Below are 20282 nucleotides of genomic sequence, written 5' to 3' on the forward strand. Positions count from 1 at the left end.
TGTTTCTCGTTCGTTTTGTCGATATTATGTAGAATTTGAATATTATTTTCATCAGCGAGAGTTATTTATTTATTCTGATTTCATAGAAGAGCTGGTGAAAATGTTGGCATGGTCGCAGACGGTAAGAATTCAATTCATTAATACTTTCGGTAAGGTCCAACTCATGAGTTTATCTTATTAGGTCCAATTATGTTGTTAGCATGTTTGCTGGTCTTATGAGTTTATTACATGTAGGTCCAAGTTGTTAGCATGTTTGCTGGTCAAGATTTACAAAAGACTGTTTCAGAGTCTGGTTAATGTTAGGTCAAGTGAAATTCATCATTTCAAAATGAGATAAAATCACTATAAGTATCATTAATTAATGAAAATAATAATGTGTGAAAGGTTCGAACTATATTCCCTCAGAATCGATGGTAAAGTTTACAATCTTAACAAGGCCTGTCAATTTAAAAAAAAAGAATGATTGACTTTTGATTTTTCTCCCTTTTGATTTACAACCACTTTCCAAACGTGGCGATGAAACAAATATTCAGACAATTTTCACATAATATATAACTTTCTGAATTCTGTTTAAATGGTATGCCTGATGTATTTGGATGCATCAGGGAAAAGGGAAATATTACCTCCATGTCCTTTCCTGCGAAAAATTCATGTAAATTTAGTGATAACGAAAAACGCAAAACGCATCAGAGAACATTGAGACGAAGGGCCGGGTGAATAATTTCTACCCACTCAAAATTGTTTGTAGGATAATTTCATGTAAGCGATTTCTTTTTTTTTTACCCATATTTCACCTCCCACCCCTGATCCGATAAATAGGCGTAACTTATATTTACGTGGAAGTTTAATTATTATGATAAAAGAGCAATTATCAATTAAGGCATAACAGGAAAAGGGAATGTGACACCGGGCAAAAGGGGTGGGGGGGGGGGTACATCGATAATTGGAAGGAGAAATCTGTCTTGTGGGGGTGCAGTGTGCAGCAAGAAAATATCGGGAACACTTCGGCGACGCTTATATTAAAGGCAAGCCAGAGTTGAGAGTTATATTGTGAATGGCAATCAATAATCTTTTTGATATTTGTTCAACATACCGTACACGAAATTAAAGAAATGATGATCCGACCGAACCATGTACAGATGTAACCATGTCCGTGACCGTGATCGATCGATTGGCTGTGATACCGAAAGTGAGGTCTGATGCGTTTCTCCTTCGTTCGATTGTAATTATATGTGATAAAATAAATCGGAATATACCATCAGAGGGATATTGGCCATTCAGATTTTGTAGAAGAAAAAGTGAAAATGTCGGAGACGGTAAGAATGTGATTTTACCTGTATTTGGTTTATTGATGGTTTATATTATAAGGCCTTTTTCACGGTCCCTGGTCCTGGTCGAATCATGGGATCGCTTTTTCAGATGCGCGTGCTGGTGTGGCGAGCATCGCGGAGCTTGCTTGCCGGTTCTGAGAGAGAGAGTGTCCGAGCAGGGATATGCAATCCCTGGTCGAGCTTCAACCAATATGAAACCAACTTACATATGCTTGTACCTATTTTATTTCCACCGATCGCCGATGTCGACATGCTCATTTCTTCACCATGCATGGGCCTATTTACAATCAATTTCCCTTTCATTCATGATATTAATATTATTAAGATTGAAAAAACAAAAACATTATACCCAGTCACCATTGTTATTTTCCTCCTCCCCCTCCGAGTCCTTCCCCTACCTCTCCTTCCTCTTCCTCCTTCCTCCCCCCTCCTTCCTCCCCATCCTTTCCTCCCCCTCCTTCCTTAATTCCTCCTCCCCACCTCCTTCCTCCCCCCTCGATCCTCCCCTCCCTCCTCCCCCTCCCCTCCCTCCTCCTCCCCCTTCCTCCCCTCCCTCCTCCTTCTCCCCCTCCTTCCTCTTCCTCCTCCCCTCCCTCTCCGTTCTTCCCCCTTCTCCTTCTCACTCCTTCTTTCTTCCCCTTCTCCTACTTTCTTCCCCTTCTCCCCCTCTTTCCCCTTTCTTCCCCTTCTCCTACTTTATCCCCCTTCTCCTTCTTTCTTCCCCTTCTCCTTCTTTCTTCCCCTTCTCCTCCTACTTTATCCCCCTTCTCCTTCTTTCTTCCCCTTCTCCTCCTGCTTTCTTCCCCCTTCTCCTAGCCTAGGAGAAGGGGGAAGAAAGCAGGAGGAGAAGGGGAAGAAAGAAGGAGGAGAAGGGGGATAAAGTAGGAGGAGGAGACCTAGCTCCTCCTTTCTTTACCCTTCTGCTTTCTTCCCCTCCTCATCCTCCTTTCTTTCTTCTCTTCCTCGATCCTACCCTTCCCCTCCCTCTCTTTCTTTTCCCCCTTCTCCTCTACATCATCATCCCACTATTTACCCTCATTAATAATTATTAGAATTCTTTGATTTAATATTCTTGGTATATGTTTTTTTTCAAAAGGTGGTCATTATCTTTTTGTTCCCCCTCATCATCTTATTCATTATTATTTTCATTATTACTTTTAGTTGTATGTTGTTTTATGGTTCATTTTATCATGAATTCATGATTTTTATTTGTTGATGTTGTGATGGTGGTAATGGTTGTTCTACTGTTGTAATTTACATTTATTTTGATGAGGAATGAAAATGGTTCCCTAGATAGATCAATCGTGACCAACAATGATTGCATTCTGAACAAATGTTATGCTTACTTGCTAGTGTAGTTGCTATTCAAGAGAGGTGATTTTTTTATTTTTATTTGGGGGGGGGGGCGGGAATATCTCAATCACTTTCCCATTTCCGGTCTTGTGTGATTTTTTAGGCCCTATAAATGATCATATATCATGGTTGAAACTGTTGTGCTATGACAGTAGATGACAATAACAAGCAGTCCTGAAGTTGACTTTGAAATCATTCCATTCTATACACATGCAAAATATAATGTCAAAAGAACATCAAAAAGATCTCTTTGGAAACATTAAGTCTGTTTCTGCAAGATGAATATTATCTTGTATCTTCTCATTGGTTTCAATTTTTCATTTGATCAATATTTCTTCAGGTAGCTGATGATATTTCTGTATTATTTTCACATCAATGTCTCTGTCGAGATTTTCGAATGGATATTAGTTAACCCATTGGCTACTGGAACCTGGGTCCCGTAACACAAAGCTTGGCAATGATCGTAGAACATTTTTCTACGATTGATTCCATTGGCTACAATGTACAATCAATCGTAGAAATCAAGCGTAGATTAATCACTAACCTTTGTGTTACGGGACCCTGGTGATCCCTGTAAAAGAGTGTGGGAGTAACAGATTTCAGTGGTCATCGGGTTAACAATGACCATTTCAGTAATTAACAATGAATATAATGCTATCAGGAAACTATTTTTAAAGATAATGTATATATAATAAAATTGTTTCAATTTACAAATAATTTTCTGAAGATGGTCTTAAAGGTCAAGTCCACCTCAGAAAAATCTTGATTTGAATCAATGGAGAAAAATCAGACAAGCACAATGCTGAAAATTTCATCAAAATCGGATATAAAATAAGGAAGTTATGACATTTCAAAGTTTCACTTATTTTCAACAAAATAGTTATATGAACGAGCCAGTTACATCCAAATGAGAGAGTCGATGATGTCACTCACTCACTATTTCTTTTGTTTTTTTATTGTTCGAATTATACAATATTTCAATTTTTACGAATTTGACGATTAGGACCTCCTTGCCTGAAGCACAAAATGTTAAAATAATGGAATTCCACGTGTTCAGGGAGGAATGAAACTTCATTTCACATGACAATGACGAGAAAATAAAAATATTTCATATAATAAAATACAAAAGAAATAGTGAGTGAGTGACATCATCGAGTCTCTCATTTGGATGTACATGTAACTGGCTCGTTCATATAACTATTTTGTTGAAAATAAGCGAAACTTTGAAATGTCACAACTTTCTTATTTTACATCCGATGTTGATGAAATTTTTCAGCTTGTGCTTGTCTGAATTTTCTCTATTGATTCAAATCAACATTTTTCTGAGGTGGACTTGACCTTTAAATAAAAGATGAAAAAATTGAATTCAACATGATTCTACTCGTTTTTCCCTTTCTATATTCATTGTTGTTGCTAAGCTATTGTTTTTGCTTCTGATGTTATAAAGCTATTTTATTACACTCTGCAATCAAAATAAACCTTGATGTTTTTCAGGACCCAGTTCTTCCTAACTCAGAGAAGTCCAATCTTGGATACGGCAGTGTCAAGAATGGTCACTCTAGTCAGACCAAAGTCCATCCATCCTTCGCAAGAAGTTCTTCGATCGATGGATCAGTCGTATCCTTCCACGATATCACCTACACAGTCAAGACTAAAGAGAATCGCAAGAAAGTGACGAAGACCATCCTTACAGATGTCAAGTAAGTGAAATTCATCTGCTATTATTTTTTTAATTATTATTATTGCTACTAATATCATTGTTATTGCTACTAATATTATTGTTATTGTTATGTAGGCCTATTGTTATTATTTTTTATTATTATTATTATCATTATTATTATCATTGTTATTATTGTTTTTAAAATTTGTTATTCTATTCGGCAAATGAAATAATAAAACAAGAACACTTTTGAAAATGATGCATAACTTCAAATATTGTTTAACATTGTTTTTTTTTTAGTTCTTAATTAGAGACATAAAGTTGGTTCATGCAGACAGGTTGGATGATAAGTTTTGTTAAAAGAGCTAATAATAGCATTGTTTGTTGAAGCACCACACAGGCTCTCTGGATATGGTATGATTGCACTTAAATGTTTTTTTTTCATTATTTAAAGGGGAAGTTCACCGTGACTTAAGTTGGTTTTAATAAAAGCAGAATAAAGAAAGAAAATTATTTGTGTATGTTTCATGATGTTTGTGACATCATATGCAGGCAGCTCCCCATATATCATGTAATACAAATTCCATAGATTAAATTCAAATTCAATTCAATTCAATGAATGGTTTATTCAGCAATAAAAACAATGAAATACGAACAAAAGGAATACAAATATTTTTTTGATTGAAGGGGCTTTGGAATGTAGTTTCTGATGATATAATTTTTTTTTAATCACATCAAATTTATGTCACACAGCATATATGAGTAAGCTGCCCGTCTTTGACGTCATAAAATCAAAGCTTAAAAAATTCTGAACTCTGATATTCTTTGGTGGACTTTCATCAAACTTTCATCAATATTAAAGGGATGGTACAGGATGGAGATATTTATATTTCAATAAATAGAGTAAAATTTACAAAGCAAAATAATGAGAATTTGATCAAAATCGGGTAACAGATAACAAAGTTATTGAATTTTAAAGATTTGCATTATTCCGGTGAAACAGTTCTTGGCATGTTTTTATGAATATTCATTAGGTGGGCTGATGATGTCATATCCCCACTTATTCTTTTTGTGTTTTATTATATGAAATAAGGTTTATACAAAAAATTTCTATCAAGAACTAAATCAATTGGATTGACAACTGATTAAGTGCATTGGATATTTATTGTTGCAACTTATTTTTATAAAAATTGAGAGACATCATTTAAACATGAAAAAAATGAATCATTTACGATTTCATGTAATAACATAAGAAAAGGAAAGTGGGAATGTGACATTATCAGCCCACCTAATGAATATTCATAACCATGTGCATATCCCTGTTTTCACAAAATAATTGATAAACTTTAAAATTCAATAGCTTCATTATTTATCTGATTTTTATGAAATTGTCAGCATTTTGCTCTGTGAATTTTACTCTATTCAGATATAAATATTTTTTTAGTCCTGACTATCCCTTTAATCTCTATTCTGTCTGCTTTGATTGTTATCATCAGGGTGAACTTCCCCTTGAAGTGACACCTGGGCTCCGTAACACAAACGTTAGCGATTAATTGCAGCTTGATTTTTATGATTGATTGTACATTGTAGTCAATGCAATCAACCGTAGAAAAATGTTCTACAATCATCGCTAAGCTTTGTGTTACAGACCACTATTTACCTATGGGAACGAATCATTGAAAAGAGAGTTGCTGAACGTCCTGGGTACGCACACAGACCTGGGTTTGACATTGAACAATCTGTTTTGTAACCACATGTGCGCAAGTCCCGTTTTATAACATGCAGTGCAAAATGCTCTATTATATTCATTGTACTCTGACCCAAATAATTGCATCAACAAAGGACAATGGTTGGCCCACACACAGACAACATTTAGTATCTCATATAGGGCTGTGATGAAGGGAATCATAACCTGGGATCATAACTCATAACATTTTCTGTGTTTTCTACTGGATATGTTGAGTCCAGTATATGCTTTACTTTCCCGGAGGGGGGGCACTTACATTGACGAGTGGATACCATGCGCGACCCCCAAAAAACACGTAAAAAGCATGTCTTTTTCAAGATAGGGCACATTACGTACGTAACGTAATAAGTGTCAAACACACAAAAATAATGAAAAAAAGGTATCTATTTTCGCTAGGATAGCTATACGTGTTTAGGGTCGAATTTGCGAGGGTGTAAAAAAATAATTAAGACTATGGATGTACTTTTTGCCTCAAGAGTCAACACTATACGTGTTTAGAGTACGACGTGTACGAGATGTGGGAGGTGAAACCCAATGATATAGGCACCGATGACCAACGTCCGTGACATAACAATAGAAATATTGCTGTACTTGTTAAGGGGGTCAATTCAGGGAATACTTGCCAAGAGTATAGTTTTGTTTTCAATACTTGTTAAGGGTAGGGTTTCACACACCAATACTTGTTAAGGGGCTCATTTCCAGAATATTGAAAATACGGTGCTTTTCGAGATCCCATGGGGCATACAATTTGTAATCCACTCGTCATGGAAGTGCCCCCCCCCCCCCCGGATCATAACTCATATAACATTTTCTGTGTTTTCTACAGGATGTGTTGAGTCCAGTATATGCTTTACTTTGTACCGATCTCTTCTCTCAGACATCTCTGATCTACCTGACCTTTCTTTATGCAGGTCTACTGTTTGAAAAAAATGGTTTAATTATTACAATAATGAATAAGCATTCTGTAAGACATACCTTACGAGACTTCATATATTCATTCACTAAAAAGGTAAACAAAATATACAAAACTTAATGCTTAATGCAGAACTATCCAAGCAAATTGTAGATGATCAGACTACGGTATTCTATTTTAACCATCCATAATTGGTTTATCACAGTGAACTTTCTGCTTAAGATATGTTTTCATACATAAACAGTTATCAATGTAACAAAACTTTCATAAATCATGTGGCCAACCTGTTATCACCCCCCCCCCTTCTGAACTAAGCTGAGTATCCCACTATAGTAAATTGTGGAGACGACTTTGTAATTAGCAATACCATATTTTCTTATCAAGTAATATTTTTCTTTCTCTATTTGCAGTGGATTATTCAAGCCTGGTATGAACGCCATTCTTGGCCCTACCGGAAGCGGCAAAACATCGTAAGTTTAAAGGATCAATCCTCTGTCGTTTTCTTCTTGATGAATGAACAAATGAAAGAGTCAAATAGAAGTAGTGTTACTACCACTGAAGGGAAGAACTGGATCATATCTTACAAATAGTAGTGATTGATGGATTCAAAGAAAACTAAAATTGAGATTGATTTAGATTTGTGTGATCAAAAGACAAGTCCACCCCCAATGAAAAGTTGATATGAATAAAAAGAGAAAAATTAAAAAGCATACAGAGAACAATTTTATTTCATATTTTTCTGTTTTCTTTAGGGAAGTAGTAATGCTGGTCTGAGCTAAATAGGTCATGGAAAAGAAAACATGTGTACATAGCAGATTTTCTAAATGAGAGCTATTTTCCCTATATGTATGTACATGTTTGAAGCTCATAGTAATTCAAGGAGTGGGTGGCTTATTTGCAACTCCTGAGGGCTATTTTGAGAGTTACTTATCCTTGCCATTTTCCTTTTTGACCTGGTGTAACTAGCACATGTGTTTTAGTTCCGACTGTACAATAAAGAAAGGTCTGCTATTTGATATGAATGTTCAGATTAAAGAGAAGTACCAGTATTTGCAGTAAACACTGATTTCATGAGAAAGTCTGTAAAACCAGACTTAATTTTCAGTATATCATCGAGGATCTACATGTAGATCTTTTACAGTAACATAAACTGAACCTTGTGAAATCCTGAAATCTACGCTGAAAAATGTTCACACTGAAGATCACCAACAGAGATAAACGCACATGGGACAGTGTATTATTATTCAGGGTTGGCGATTTTTTTGATTTTTTTTAAAAAATCAAAAAAATCGGATTTATTTGATTTAAATCAGATTTTTTTTATTTAAATCAGATTTTTTTGATTTTTTTGATTTTTTTAAAGTTCCTTCGAAAAAAAGGGTAATTATCCCCCCCCCCCCTTACTCTTACAATGACATCAATATTGATGTTATACATTTCACCCCTAATATTGTTCTTAACCACATATTTTGTCATTAAAATCCAGTAAAAATGGACAATTAAAAATAAATTTGAGGAATCATGTATCTGAACTTAATTCTATCATACATAGGCCTATGAAGGAATATTCCATAGGGAATTCCCAGTGAAAATTCCCCTCTGGGATTTTTCATTCAAATATTTAAAAAAATCCAAGAGAAAAAATCCCTTATCAAAACTGCCAACAAACCCTTTGCCAATTACTAGTATTCATGTATATTGTAAGAGAAATATTTCTCATCAATGATTTTTTTTTTCAATTAGTCACAGCTTTACAATAGTCAAAGAGAGACTACAACTGTATATGTTAAGGATCTTTTTATAAAAAGCTCTTCTCTTGCTACAGATATAGATGCAAAACTCTCAGTTTTGGAGAACAATATAGGAGATAGCTTAGTCAAAGGGTGACTATACTACATTCTGTTACTGTGATTTTTTTACATTAATCTACAATTTTTATTCCCATATTCTCTACAAAAAAATCTGTTTGATCCATGAAGTATGAAAAAAAATCTACTTACTTTTAACTTAAAGGATAAAAACTGCAAAACTGCTTAAATTACAACAAATGTATTACAAAAAGAAGTATTTTATTTTAAATGAGACACAGCTTACAACTGCCAATGATTGTAACTGAAGTACCTGCATCTTAACATTAAAATACAGTGTTAAATGTTTATTCTGAGTTTTGCAAATTGTTGTTATAGAGCTCTTTCCATTATTACATGCAGATACAAAACTTCCATTATTTGTAGCACTGAACATAAAACGGGCTGCAGTGACTTAAAAGGTTTATAAGAGAAAGCTTTTCTCAACAGTCAAATTATGACTGTACTACATTATGTTAATGTGATTTTTATAATTAAGTTATTCAAAACATCAAATGTATGATAAATGTAACAATGCGGAATAAGAGGCATGTTAAATATGTTGATTACATGCAGGTATCATTTTTTATTTTACATGACAGAAGTAGTTATGTGTAGGCGAAGGATCAAAACTGGAAAACTGCCAACAAACCTTTTCTCATTGACTTTTATATATTATATTTTTTTTTACAAACTGCTCTCTGAAAAGTCTTTGGATTATGTGAAAACTTTACGTTAAGAAAGAAATTGACTAATAATAACTGACAAAGAATGTAAAATTTCAGAAGTAAAACTCGACATAATTTACAAAAAATGAGTACCTACTGACAACATACATCTGTAGTTTTTAAGGAATTACCTGATTTTATTAATTTGATTTTAATTTGTTTTAAGTAGATATGAAGACTTTGTTGATCTTTTATTGATATAAAGTTAATTCAAAGTTTTTCAGTTGACTTGAAGAATTAAAACTGCATTGAACAAATACTTTGTCCATGATTTGTACATGTTTCAATGGAAGTGATTTAAATCAATGATTTTTTTAAAAAAATCATGGTGATTTAAATCGCGATTTAAATCACGATTTAAATCAACGTGATTTAAATCCGCCAACCCTGTTATTATTGCTCTGAATGTCGGCCCGACGCTTGACCCGAATCCTGTGCTTATTTGCTATTTTCTCAGCAATTACACAATTTCTTCCAGAATCCTTTGGCACATATTTTTTATTCTTACAAACAGACACTTTGGTGGTCATTTCATTGGATTCTCTACGAACTCATTTTGATATTGTTACCACAACTGGCATTTACCTTTAATATATTGTTTATTCTGTACATGTATGATATGAAGACCATTAATGATATCACCCCTTCTTCTTGCAGATTATTGGATGTGTTAGCAGCTAGGAAGGACCCGGATGGACTGTCCGGCCAAGTACTCATAGATGGCGCCACACAACCAAAGAACTTCAAATGCATCTCAGGATATGTGGTTCAGGTAAGAGAGCCAGGGCTGGTTGCATGAAACACAACTCTAAAAATCATTCTCATCCTGATTTGTAGACAATCATAAGCATGGATTCTGGATTTGCGATTGATTTTATGACTTGTGCTTTAATGCAACTCTTTATGCAAAGGCCCCCAGCAGAGCATCCATCAACATTGGTCACCTGACTGTCCTTGAATTTGATGGGCTTTGAAGACAGGTTAATTCTCTGACAGTTACCGTAGAAAGAGTAAGGTACTGGTGGTTCTCAGCCAATCAAAAGTGAGGATTTTACTGAAATTGTCGGAGATGGTTATTTAGTCAGTGTTGACAACTTTCATGAAACATATACCCAGTTCTCTGACTGTTACTATGTAATAACCGTCAAAATGTCAGTTTTTACGAAGTTTACAAGCTTGTTAATGTTTGAAATGTGTAATGAGTCTTTTAATTGTTTGTTTGTTGTATACCTGAACAATTTAGCCATTTGGCTGCGACTCATGTTTTTAACAAACCTTGAATTGAATTGAAAACAAAATACACTATGTCTGATAAAACATCAAGTCGTCTTATAATGTTCTATTAATATCATAAAAATGCATAATTGCATATGGTTACAAGTATTACCTACTTAGTTTCAGGACTTTGTACCGTGAGGTCATAGGGTTAGAATTCTGTTGTGAGAATAAGGCATTCTAGGAAAGCATTGATCTCTTTCAAACTGCCACTCTCTATCAGGGTGTAGAAAGTTGTTTATCATAATTTATAGAGCTGCCAAGTGGTACGGATTTTCAGTACTTACTACTGAAAATAAGAATACTGATGGTTTCATGCAAAATACTGATTTCTAAAGTTTCTATTTTATGTGTTGTCTTATGGTATTTCATTGAAAATACTGATGTTATCATCAAAATAATGATTTTCAGCTTTAAAAGTACTATGTTCTTTTTCAGGTTGGCAGCTCTGCATAAATGCACCATATAGCTCCAATGTTGTGCATACAGGTGACGAAATTTGGGCTGATAGCCCTTGGCCAAAAGCCCTTGAACTTAAAAGGCATATAGGTTTTAAAAATCATGTTGTGATATGCAATAATGATGTAATATTTTCACTTCAAGTTATTGTCTGTTATCTCATTACCCTGCCATATTGTAGATCACAAGAGATTTCTAATAAAGTAAGTTTTAAGTGCTTAACAGGCAACTAAGTGTATCATTTTGAGGCTTCATATCATTTATCCTAGGATGACGTCGTCATGGGAACACTTACCATCCGAGAGAATCTTCAATTCTCTGCAGCTCTCCGTCTTCCTAAGACGGTCGGTAAGAAGGAGAGGGACGACAGAGTGGATGATATCCTAGCTGAGTTAGGCCTTTCGCATGTTGGTGATAGTAAGGTAAAATTTATTTTATATCCATTATAGTACAGTTTCTTTAAAGTTATGAGAATATTGTCCAGTTTTATGGTTTCATAGTTAATTTTTGTTTTTGTTGAAAGTCTTTGAAGCTTTTAAAACTAATTTCAAAACTTCTAATTGGTTTGGTTTCAAGTCAGTTTTGAGGAACTACAGTGGATAGGAATGATGCCATCTTTGATTTCCCCCAAATTTTTTTATTAAAACATTTAAAAAAGAGAGAAAAATGGATTTTAAAATAGAAGAAAAACAAAGACAGAGAAGAGATCAAAAGTAAAGCATTAATATCTTTTAGGTAATGTAAATATGCAATATCAATTCTTATTTTTGTTTTCATCAGCTGAAATTAATTGATTTTAGCATGATTTTGCTTCAAAAAGATTCTGCTATAAATTTGACGAAAAAAAACAGAGAAAAAGAAATTGTCGAAAAACAAATAAATACCGGCACATGAGATTTTCATAAAACAATAAAATGCATAATAAATTTGTTTTCGAACCAGGAAATTTTTTCATTTATAATTGTTAGCAATGCTATAAAGAATATTTATACCAAAATTTCTCATTCTAGGTGTGTTTTTAGTGAATTAGAGCAAAGGTAAGAGTTATGAATAAATTAGCATAATTAATTGATATAATGAATCTATTTTTGGGGAAAAATTAACCATACAGCCTTGTAGATTACATTTATTATCATGTCGATTTCACAGCTCTAGGGCGTTTGGCAGCTGAGATCTCAAGGGGGGTTGATTTCATCCTCCCCTGGTTTTCTAACCCCCCCGAAATCCAGGCCTGCATGGTTGGGGTTAATCTTCTTTTATCTTGTCCTCCTGATGTAACATGTTAGAGTATATAGACAAAAAAAGTAGAATATGGTCATTATGGATTTATGACTTCGTTTGAAGTATTCAATATTGTCTGTGTGATGTCACAATTCATGTCAAAAAATTATTTGCCTCATATTTGCTTTGGATATAAAGTACATCACACTGGTCTTAGTCAAGAATGGTTTAACTGAAGGCACGAACTAGTCATAAACTGTGTTGTTCAAACACTAAAGCATATTTACCCTCCTAACCTGAAGATCCTTGCAGATCCAGGTGGGTGCCGTTTCATAAAGCTGCTCGTAAAGTTACGCACACTTTTACGAAGGACTGGAACATGTTCTTATGTCCTAAATGAATGACGGATGTATCATTAAGCACAAGAAGGGTTTACCAGTCGTGTGTAAAGTCATTTGTATCTTACGAACAGCTTTATGAAACACCCACCAGGTTACACAAGTTTATGAGACCAATAAAACAAGTGTAAATTGTGATGTAATCACACCAGGGGCCTGTAACACAAAGCTTAGCAATCATTGTGGAACAATATTTTTACGATTGATTGCATTGACTACAATGTACAATTAATCGTAAAAGTCAAGCGTACTATTAATTGCTAACCTTTGTGTTATGGGACCCAGCTGATTGATCTTACATAGTATGTCTTTATCACAGTAAAGACAAAGGTGTTCTTGAAGAATTCACAGCATCTTTTTAAGAAATTTGAGAAATATCACCCCTAATTTCAGATATACATGAAGGCAATTAGGCTTGGTATATTTTGAGGGTGTGTAATGAAAAAATATCACAAAAGGATGACATATTTATGGCACTGTCCAAGTCAGTCTGCTAATGCAGGGGGGATGGAGTTCATAGACAAATTATTTTGCCCCTTATTTGAAAAATCAAAATACACATGTAAGATTGAGATTTAACTCTTTATATTTAATTATGATGACTGATAAGCGAATTTTTGGACCATAGTTCAATTCCATCTTACATTCTCTGGCCTGTATTCTGAACTCTGATTTAATTTAAACTATTCTAAAGATGTGGTTGAACTATGGATAGCCAATTGTGACATGATATATATAACAGTACAAGTTAAATCTGTCAGCTTATTCATAAATGACTGAGAATGATTACTGAAATAGCTCTATTCATAAATGAAACTTGAGGAAGGAGTCAAGTAAAGATAAAGAAACATAAAATTTTTAAATGCAATTCTGAATTTGTTGGCATCCCATAATTTTAGCAGAGTTAGGCCATGGTCTAAGTTAAACCTGACTATATCTTTGTGTTGTAAAGTAACGAGAAAGAAAATTAAATAATGGGATGTTTTTGTGAAGGTGATTATAATCACCCGTCAAGGGTGAGTCTCATTACCCACACTCTCAGATTTTTTTAAAACCGCTATGTAAGTTCAAATATGAACCTACCAAAACAAAAAAACATGCAAAGTGAATTGGGATTTTTTTTAAAACCAAGAATTGGTCAGTTAATTTTTGGTTAGAAAAAAAATTGAGAGTGTAGTAGTGAAAAAGAACTAATCACCTCTGATTCACAGGCCTAGTTGATAGCATAATCTGATATATTTTTATTATTTTCTTCCCTCTTATGTATGAACTAGGTTGGAACAGAGTTTATCAGGGGTGTATCAGGAGGGGAGAGAAAGAGAACTAATGTTGGAATGGAACTCATCACCAAACCAAGTGTTCTCTTCTTAGATGAACCTACCACAGGGCTCGATGCAAGCACTGCTAATGCTGTAATGCATCTGTTAGCCAGGTAAAATCAATTTTTAAATCAATTTTAGACTTTTCTAGTTTTTTTTATTTCAAACTTTTGCAAACTTTCCTTTTTTTTCCTTGATCCATTTTCTGAAGAGAGACTCAACTGCTGCTGCTACTACTATTACTACTACTACTACTACTACTACTACTACTACTACTACTACTACTACTACTACTACTACTACTACTACTACTACTACTACTACTACTACTACTACTACTACTACTACTACTACTACTACTACTACTACTACTACTACTACTACTACTACTACTACTACTACTACTACTACTACTACTACTACTACTACTACTACTACTACTACTGTGATATATGCAGATGCACTTTGGTTATGACGTCATTGTAACCTTGAAGCATGATACCGAAGTAAAATGTATGAACCGAAAATCACCGCATAACGCCGTAGTTCTGTTGGTAGTCCTGACGAATGAACTGTAATGTATGATTGAGTTATGAGACATGACACTGGCGACGAGGACGGGATCGTCTAGGATTACGAACTGGCAACGTTAAGGCAATTTTTCAGAGATAAACGACACGACGAACCGTGGATCTTCGGTGAGGGCAATAACGTGTTGTCCCACGTACTTAGTTTTCTGTGGTGTTTTCGAAAACGTCTGTTCAACGCAATCACGGGTACGTCGCCCGCACGGATACGGTGAACTTTCTTTGACTCTACAAGTTAAGTGAAATAACTAGCAATGGCTTTGGCACCATCGCGTTTATTGTTTGAAGAGTTTGACAAGGACGGAGATATTGAAGCATATCTAGACAGGCTTGATCAATATTTTATCGCTTTGGATATCACAACGGAGACCAGACATGAGGGTAAGCGTAAAGCTATTCTTCTCAGTAGTATTGGTAGTGACACGTACAAAACGGTGAAAGATTTGGCATTTCCAAGCAAACCAAGTGAGAAAACGTATGATGAACTCAGTGGAATTTTGAGGGGACATTTCCGTCCTAAGCGCTTGGTTGTATCAGAAAGGTTCAAGTTTCATAATGCTAAGCAATCACCAGGTCAAACAATCTCAGGCTTTGTCTCCTACCTGAAAAAGCTTGCTTCTTCATGTGAATTCACAGGGGGAGCATTAGAGGAAGCTCTACGAGACCGCTTCATTGCAGGCTTGTACTCAAGTTCCATTCAGAAGAAACTTTTGTCCAAGAACTATAGATTCCAGGAAGCTGTGGAATTAGCATTAGCAGAGGAGGCAGCATCATGTAACATCAAGGACATGTCCAATACTAAAGTAGATGATGGGAAGGTGAATAAGGTGTCATATTCACACAACAGACGTAAAGATGCTACCCAGGTCAAGCAGGGTCAATCTAGTACAAGTAAGCGACCTAAATGTTATCGCTGTGGACTGTCAAACCATTCCGCGCAGCAGTGCAAACACAAAGACGCAGTGTGTTTCAAGTGTCAGAAAAAGGGGCATTTGAAGTCGGAATGTAAGTCAGGTGGGAACCAAAGAGGAAAAACAAATTTTCCACGTCAAGATAATGGTCGCAGGTCAGTGAAACAGGTCAAGGAAGATGATGATGATGGAGCGTATGATGGTAAAGACAACGTAGACTTCCTAGACTCTGTTTTTCATGTGAACAACGTGACATCTCAGCCTCCGTATATCGTACCAGTAACAATTGAAGGGGTTGAACTGCAGATGGAATTAGACACGGGAGCTGCAGTGTCTATCCTCACCTATGACGATTACTTGAAACATTTCAAGCATGTACAATTGCAAGCGATCAGACGTCCGCTGCGCGTATATGGAGGTGCAAGGCTAGACTTAGCAGGAGAGATTGATGTGGAGGTCAAGTACCAGTACATGAACCAAGCTATGACTCTTACCTTGGTAGTCGTCAAGACTTCTCAACACGCTCCACCTCTCTTTGGACGATCTTGGCTGAGGAAACTGAAGCTAGACTGGAAATCATTGATCTCGGATCCTCAGTATTCAATCAGTGTTGATACAGATGTGGGAACGGTTCTGCAGCAGGAGTTTGCGGATGTATTTAAGGAAGGACTTGGGAAAGCTAAAGGCCCACCAGCGTCATTGCATCTGAAGGAAGGTGCTCGACCAAAGTTCTGCAAGGCACGCAACGTTCCATTTGCTCTACGTCCTGCTGTTGAGAAGGAACTGGAACGTATGCAGGAAGATGACATCATATACCCTGTAGATTACAGTGAATGGGCAACCCCATTGGTATGCATACCGAAGGCCGATGGACGGGTACGCCTATGTGGAGATTACAAGGTGACTGTGAATCAGCAGATTCATTGTGACCAGTACCCCATTCCTACTACAGAACAAGTCTTTTCAAACTTGGTGGGAGGAAAGAAGTTCTCTAAGATTGATCTTAAATGTGCATACCAACAAATGATGTTGGATGAAGCTTCGCAGGAACTGGTGACGATCAACACCCACCGAGGTCTCTTCCGCTACACCAGGCTGCCATTTGGTATATCATCTAGCCCAGCTATTTGGCAGAAATTCATAGAGCAGGTCATATCTGGACTGGATTGTACTTGCGCCATCATGGACGATGTGCTCGTGACAGGGAACACAGACGAAGAGCACATGAGAAATCTGAAGCAGGTATTCCAGCGTTTCCAGAAGTTCGGACTTAGGGTGAAGAAGGAGAAGTGTTCCTTCATGAAAGACAGTGTGGTCTACTTTGGGCGGAAGCTATCATCCAAGGGAATTCAACCAACGAGTGATAAGGTTGAGGCAGTTCGCCATGCCCCAACCCCAAAGAATGTGTCAGAGTTGCGCTCCTGGTTAGGAATGGTTAACTATCACGCGCAGTTCATTCCTAATCTTTCTACAATGGTCCATTCCTTGAATGAACTACTTGGATCAAAGCCGTGGTCTTGGGACAAGGACTGTGATAATGCCTTCCAAGCTGTAAAGAAGGCGATTTCTACAGAGAGATTGCTTACACACTATGATCCAGAGCAGGAGCTAGAACTGAGTGTAGATGCTTCACCCTATGGAGTGGGTGCAGTTATCTCCCATGTGAATAACAACGGCAACAGGAAGCCAGTAGCATATGCCTCAAGGAGCTTGAATCAGCATGAGAAGGGATATGCACAGTTGGACAAGGAAGCACTGGCCATTATGTTCGGTCTTCAGCGTTTTCGCACGTACCTGTATGGAAGGAAGTTTGTGATACGTACAGATCACAAGCCCCTGGAACGGATTCTAGGTCCAAAGACTGCAATACCTACCTTGGCTGCCCAGAGGTTGCAACGATGGGCAATCATCCTGTCAGCTTTTGATTATGAGCTGAAGTATATTCCAGGCAACCAGAATCTTGTGGCAGATGCTTTGTCACGACTTCCCTTACCGGAAACTGTGCAAGGAGATGACGACATCTATAACATTGCAGCCTATCACATTGAGAGCCTTCCTATCACTAGCAAAGAAATACAGAACAAGACAAGAACAGATCCTGTGCTTTCTAGGATTCTTCACATGGTGAAAACAGGAACATGGGTGGAGGACAAACAAGATGAAAGACTCAAACCATTCATCAGAAGGAAGGATGAATTAAGCATGGAACAGGATTGCCTCTTGTGGGGTTATCGAGTAATTGTGCCTCCTAGTCTACAAAGAGACATTCTACAAGAGTTGCATACAGCGCATCCTGGCATGGTGCGTATGAAGGAAATTGCTCGCAGTCATGTTTGGTGGCCCAGGATTGACTATGACATAGAGCAGATGGTGAAGTCATGCCAGACTTGCCAGCAGACGCGGAACCTTCCAACAGTGGCACCACTTATGCCATGGGTATGGCCACAGTCACCATGGACACGTATACACATAGATTATGCCCAGAAGGACAAGAAGGACTATCTAGTCGTCACAGATGCATATTCCAAGTGGCCAGAGGTCATTATGATGTCAAGTACAACGTCAGCTGCAACTATTTCAGCATTGAGGGACTTGTTCAGCAAGTATGGAATCCCTCTGCAATTGGTTAGCGACAACGGCCCACAATTTGTGAGTGAGGAATTCGAGGATTTTCTCAGGAGAAATGGTGTGAAGCATGTCAAGGTCGCACCATATCATGCCGCAAGTAACGGTGCAGCTGAAAGGATGGTACAATCCTTTAAAAGATCATTGAGTGCCAGCAAGGCTCAAGGTCGCAGTCTTCAGCAGTGCTTAGATAGTTTCCTACTTACATATCGCTCAACTAAGCATGCAACAACTGGACAGACCCCAGCAAGTTTGTTTCTGGGACGGGAGCTTCGCACACGTCTCAGCTTAGTCAGACCTAGTACCGAGGACAAGGTCATTAACAAGCAGAGTGACCAAAAGCTTCATCATGACAAACAACATGGTCTGCGTGAATTCTTCCCTGGAGATCGCGTGTTAGTCAAAGACTTTCGTCAAGATGAAACTTGGTGGTCAGGAACAATCGCTGAGCGACGAGCGCCAAAGTCCTATGTAGTCATCCTGGAGGATGGCAGAGTCTGGAAAAGACATGTGGATCAGTTGCGTTCAGAATGCAAGGTATCGATGGACGATACCACTCGTACACAGGTGCCAACACCATCAGCACCTGTGAATCCAACAGAGACTTTAGAAACTGAAAGACATTTGTCTGCCCCAGAAAGTCTGGAGGGTAATCACTCTCCCATTCAGGCGAAATCACAGATCGAAGATGATCCAGAAACTATGCCTTCCAATCTTGGCGAGGCACTCCCTCTTCGACGTTCTAAGCGTGTAAGGAAGACGCCGGATCGGCTCATCGAGTCCATGTAACAGATGAAGGATGAAGTTTGTAAATATAGTTTAAGCTTTCTAGTGTTAGTTTTTGATGATATTTTGATGTTATTTCTTTTCTACAAGATTTGAGTGGTGTTGTTTGCACGATACGACAGTTGAAGCAATTATGTTCTTCTAAACAACTCAAACACTTGAAACCGATTATTTTCATTTAGCATACTATATTGGAAATATTAAATTTTAAAGAAATTGTTGTTCAAGTACAAAAAAAAAACAGTTTCCAAATGCCATTTATTGGGAAAACCTCACATTAATGTTTGTCATTGATAACATGGCGGTACAACAAACCGGTGCAAAATTTGTACATTTCAAAATCAACAACACAACTCAGATTTTGTTTGTAAATATGTTTCTTCTTTGTTGCTCAAAAAAAAAAAAAAATGCAAATTTTTGCATGGACATAAATGCCATTGCTGAGACAAAATTGGGCAAAGATCATCATTATTGCTTTCATGACATTTATTTCTTTTCCAAAAGAAGTATTGATCAGTGGGATGAAAATTGATATTTTCATGGCTTGATTTTCTTTAAAAAAGAATGGTTCAGAAAAAAAAGAAAAAAAAAGGAGGAATTTTTCAGGCTTGTGCCAATTTTTGATGTTGTTTATACTGCAAAAGAAAAGAACAAAATTATGTTCGTTTTTGCATAGAGAAAAAAAGCACATTGGATTTTAGTTGAAGTTTTGGAGGAATAAGCTAAGGAGGGAGGAGTGTGATATATGCAGATGCACTTTGATTATGACGTCATTGTAACCTTGAAGCATGATACCGAAGTAAAATGTATGAACCGAAAATCACCGCATAACGCCGTAGTTCTGTTGGTAGTCCTGACGAATGAACTGTAATGTATGATTGAGTTATGAGACATGACAACTACTACTACTACTACTACTACTACTACTACTACTACTACTACTACTACTACTACTACTACTACTACTACTACTACTACTACTACTACTACTACTACTACTACTACTACTACTACTACTACTACTACTACTACTACTACTACTACTACTACTACTACTACTACTACTACTACTACCTACTACTCCTACTGCTCAATGCTCAATCTCAGGTGAGCTCTCATTCC

At 36.7% G+C, this 20282-nt stretch overlaps 1 protein-coding gene across 2 annotated transcripts in view; it reads left to right on the top strand.

Moving 5' to 3' along the window:
- Positions 1-20282, top strand: part of LOC121431580 (broad substrate specificity ATP-binding cassette transporter ABCG2-like) — a 48715-nt gene that overhangs the window by 12728 nt on the left and 15705 nt on the right. Inside the window, exons 1-6 of one of the 2 annotated variants that reach the window (XM_041629126.1) lie at positions 1197-1316; positions 4179-4384; positions 7415-7474; positions 10237-10351; positions 11583-11735; positions 14207-14364. In XM_041629126.1, coding sequence (XP_041485060.1) covers positions 1305-1316; positions 4179-4384; positions 7415-7474; positions 10237-10351; positions 11583-11735; positions 14207-14364 — 704 coding nt within the window. In that variant the 5' untranslated portion in view covers positions 1197-1304. Of the gene's footprint in view, positions 1-1196; positions 1317-4178; positions 4385-7414; positions 7475-10236; positions 10352-11582; positions 11736-14206; positions 14365-20282 lie in introns of those variants that run through there. The other variant, XM_041629125.1, reaches the window with a different exon arrangement.

This window comes from Lytechinus variegatus, chromosome 18 (assembly GCF_018143015.1).
Source record: "Lytechinus variegatus isolate NC3 chromosome 18, Lvar_3.0, whole genome shotgun sequence".
Taxonomy (NCBI): domain Eukaryota; kingdom Metazoa; phylum Echinodermata; class Echinoidea; order Temnopleuroida; family Toxopneustidae; genus Lytechinus; species Lytechinus variegatus.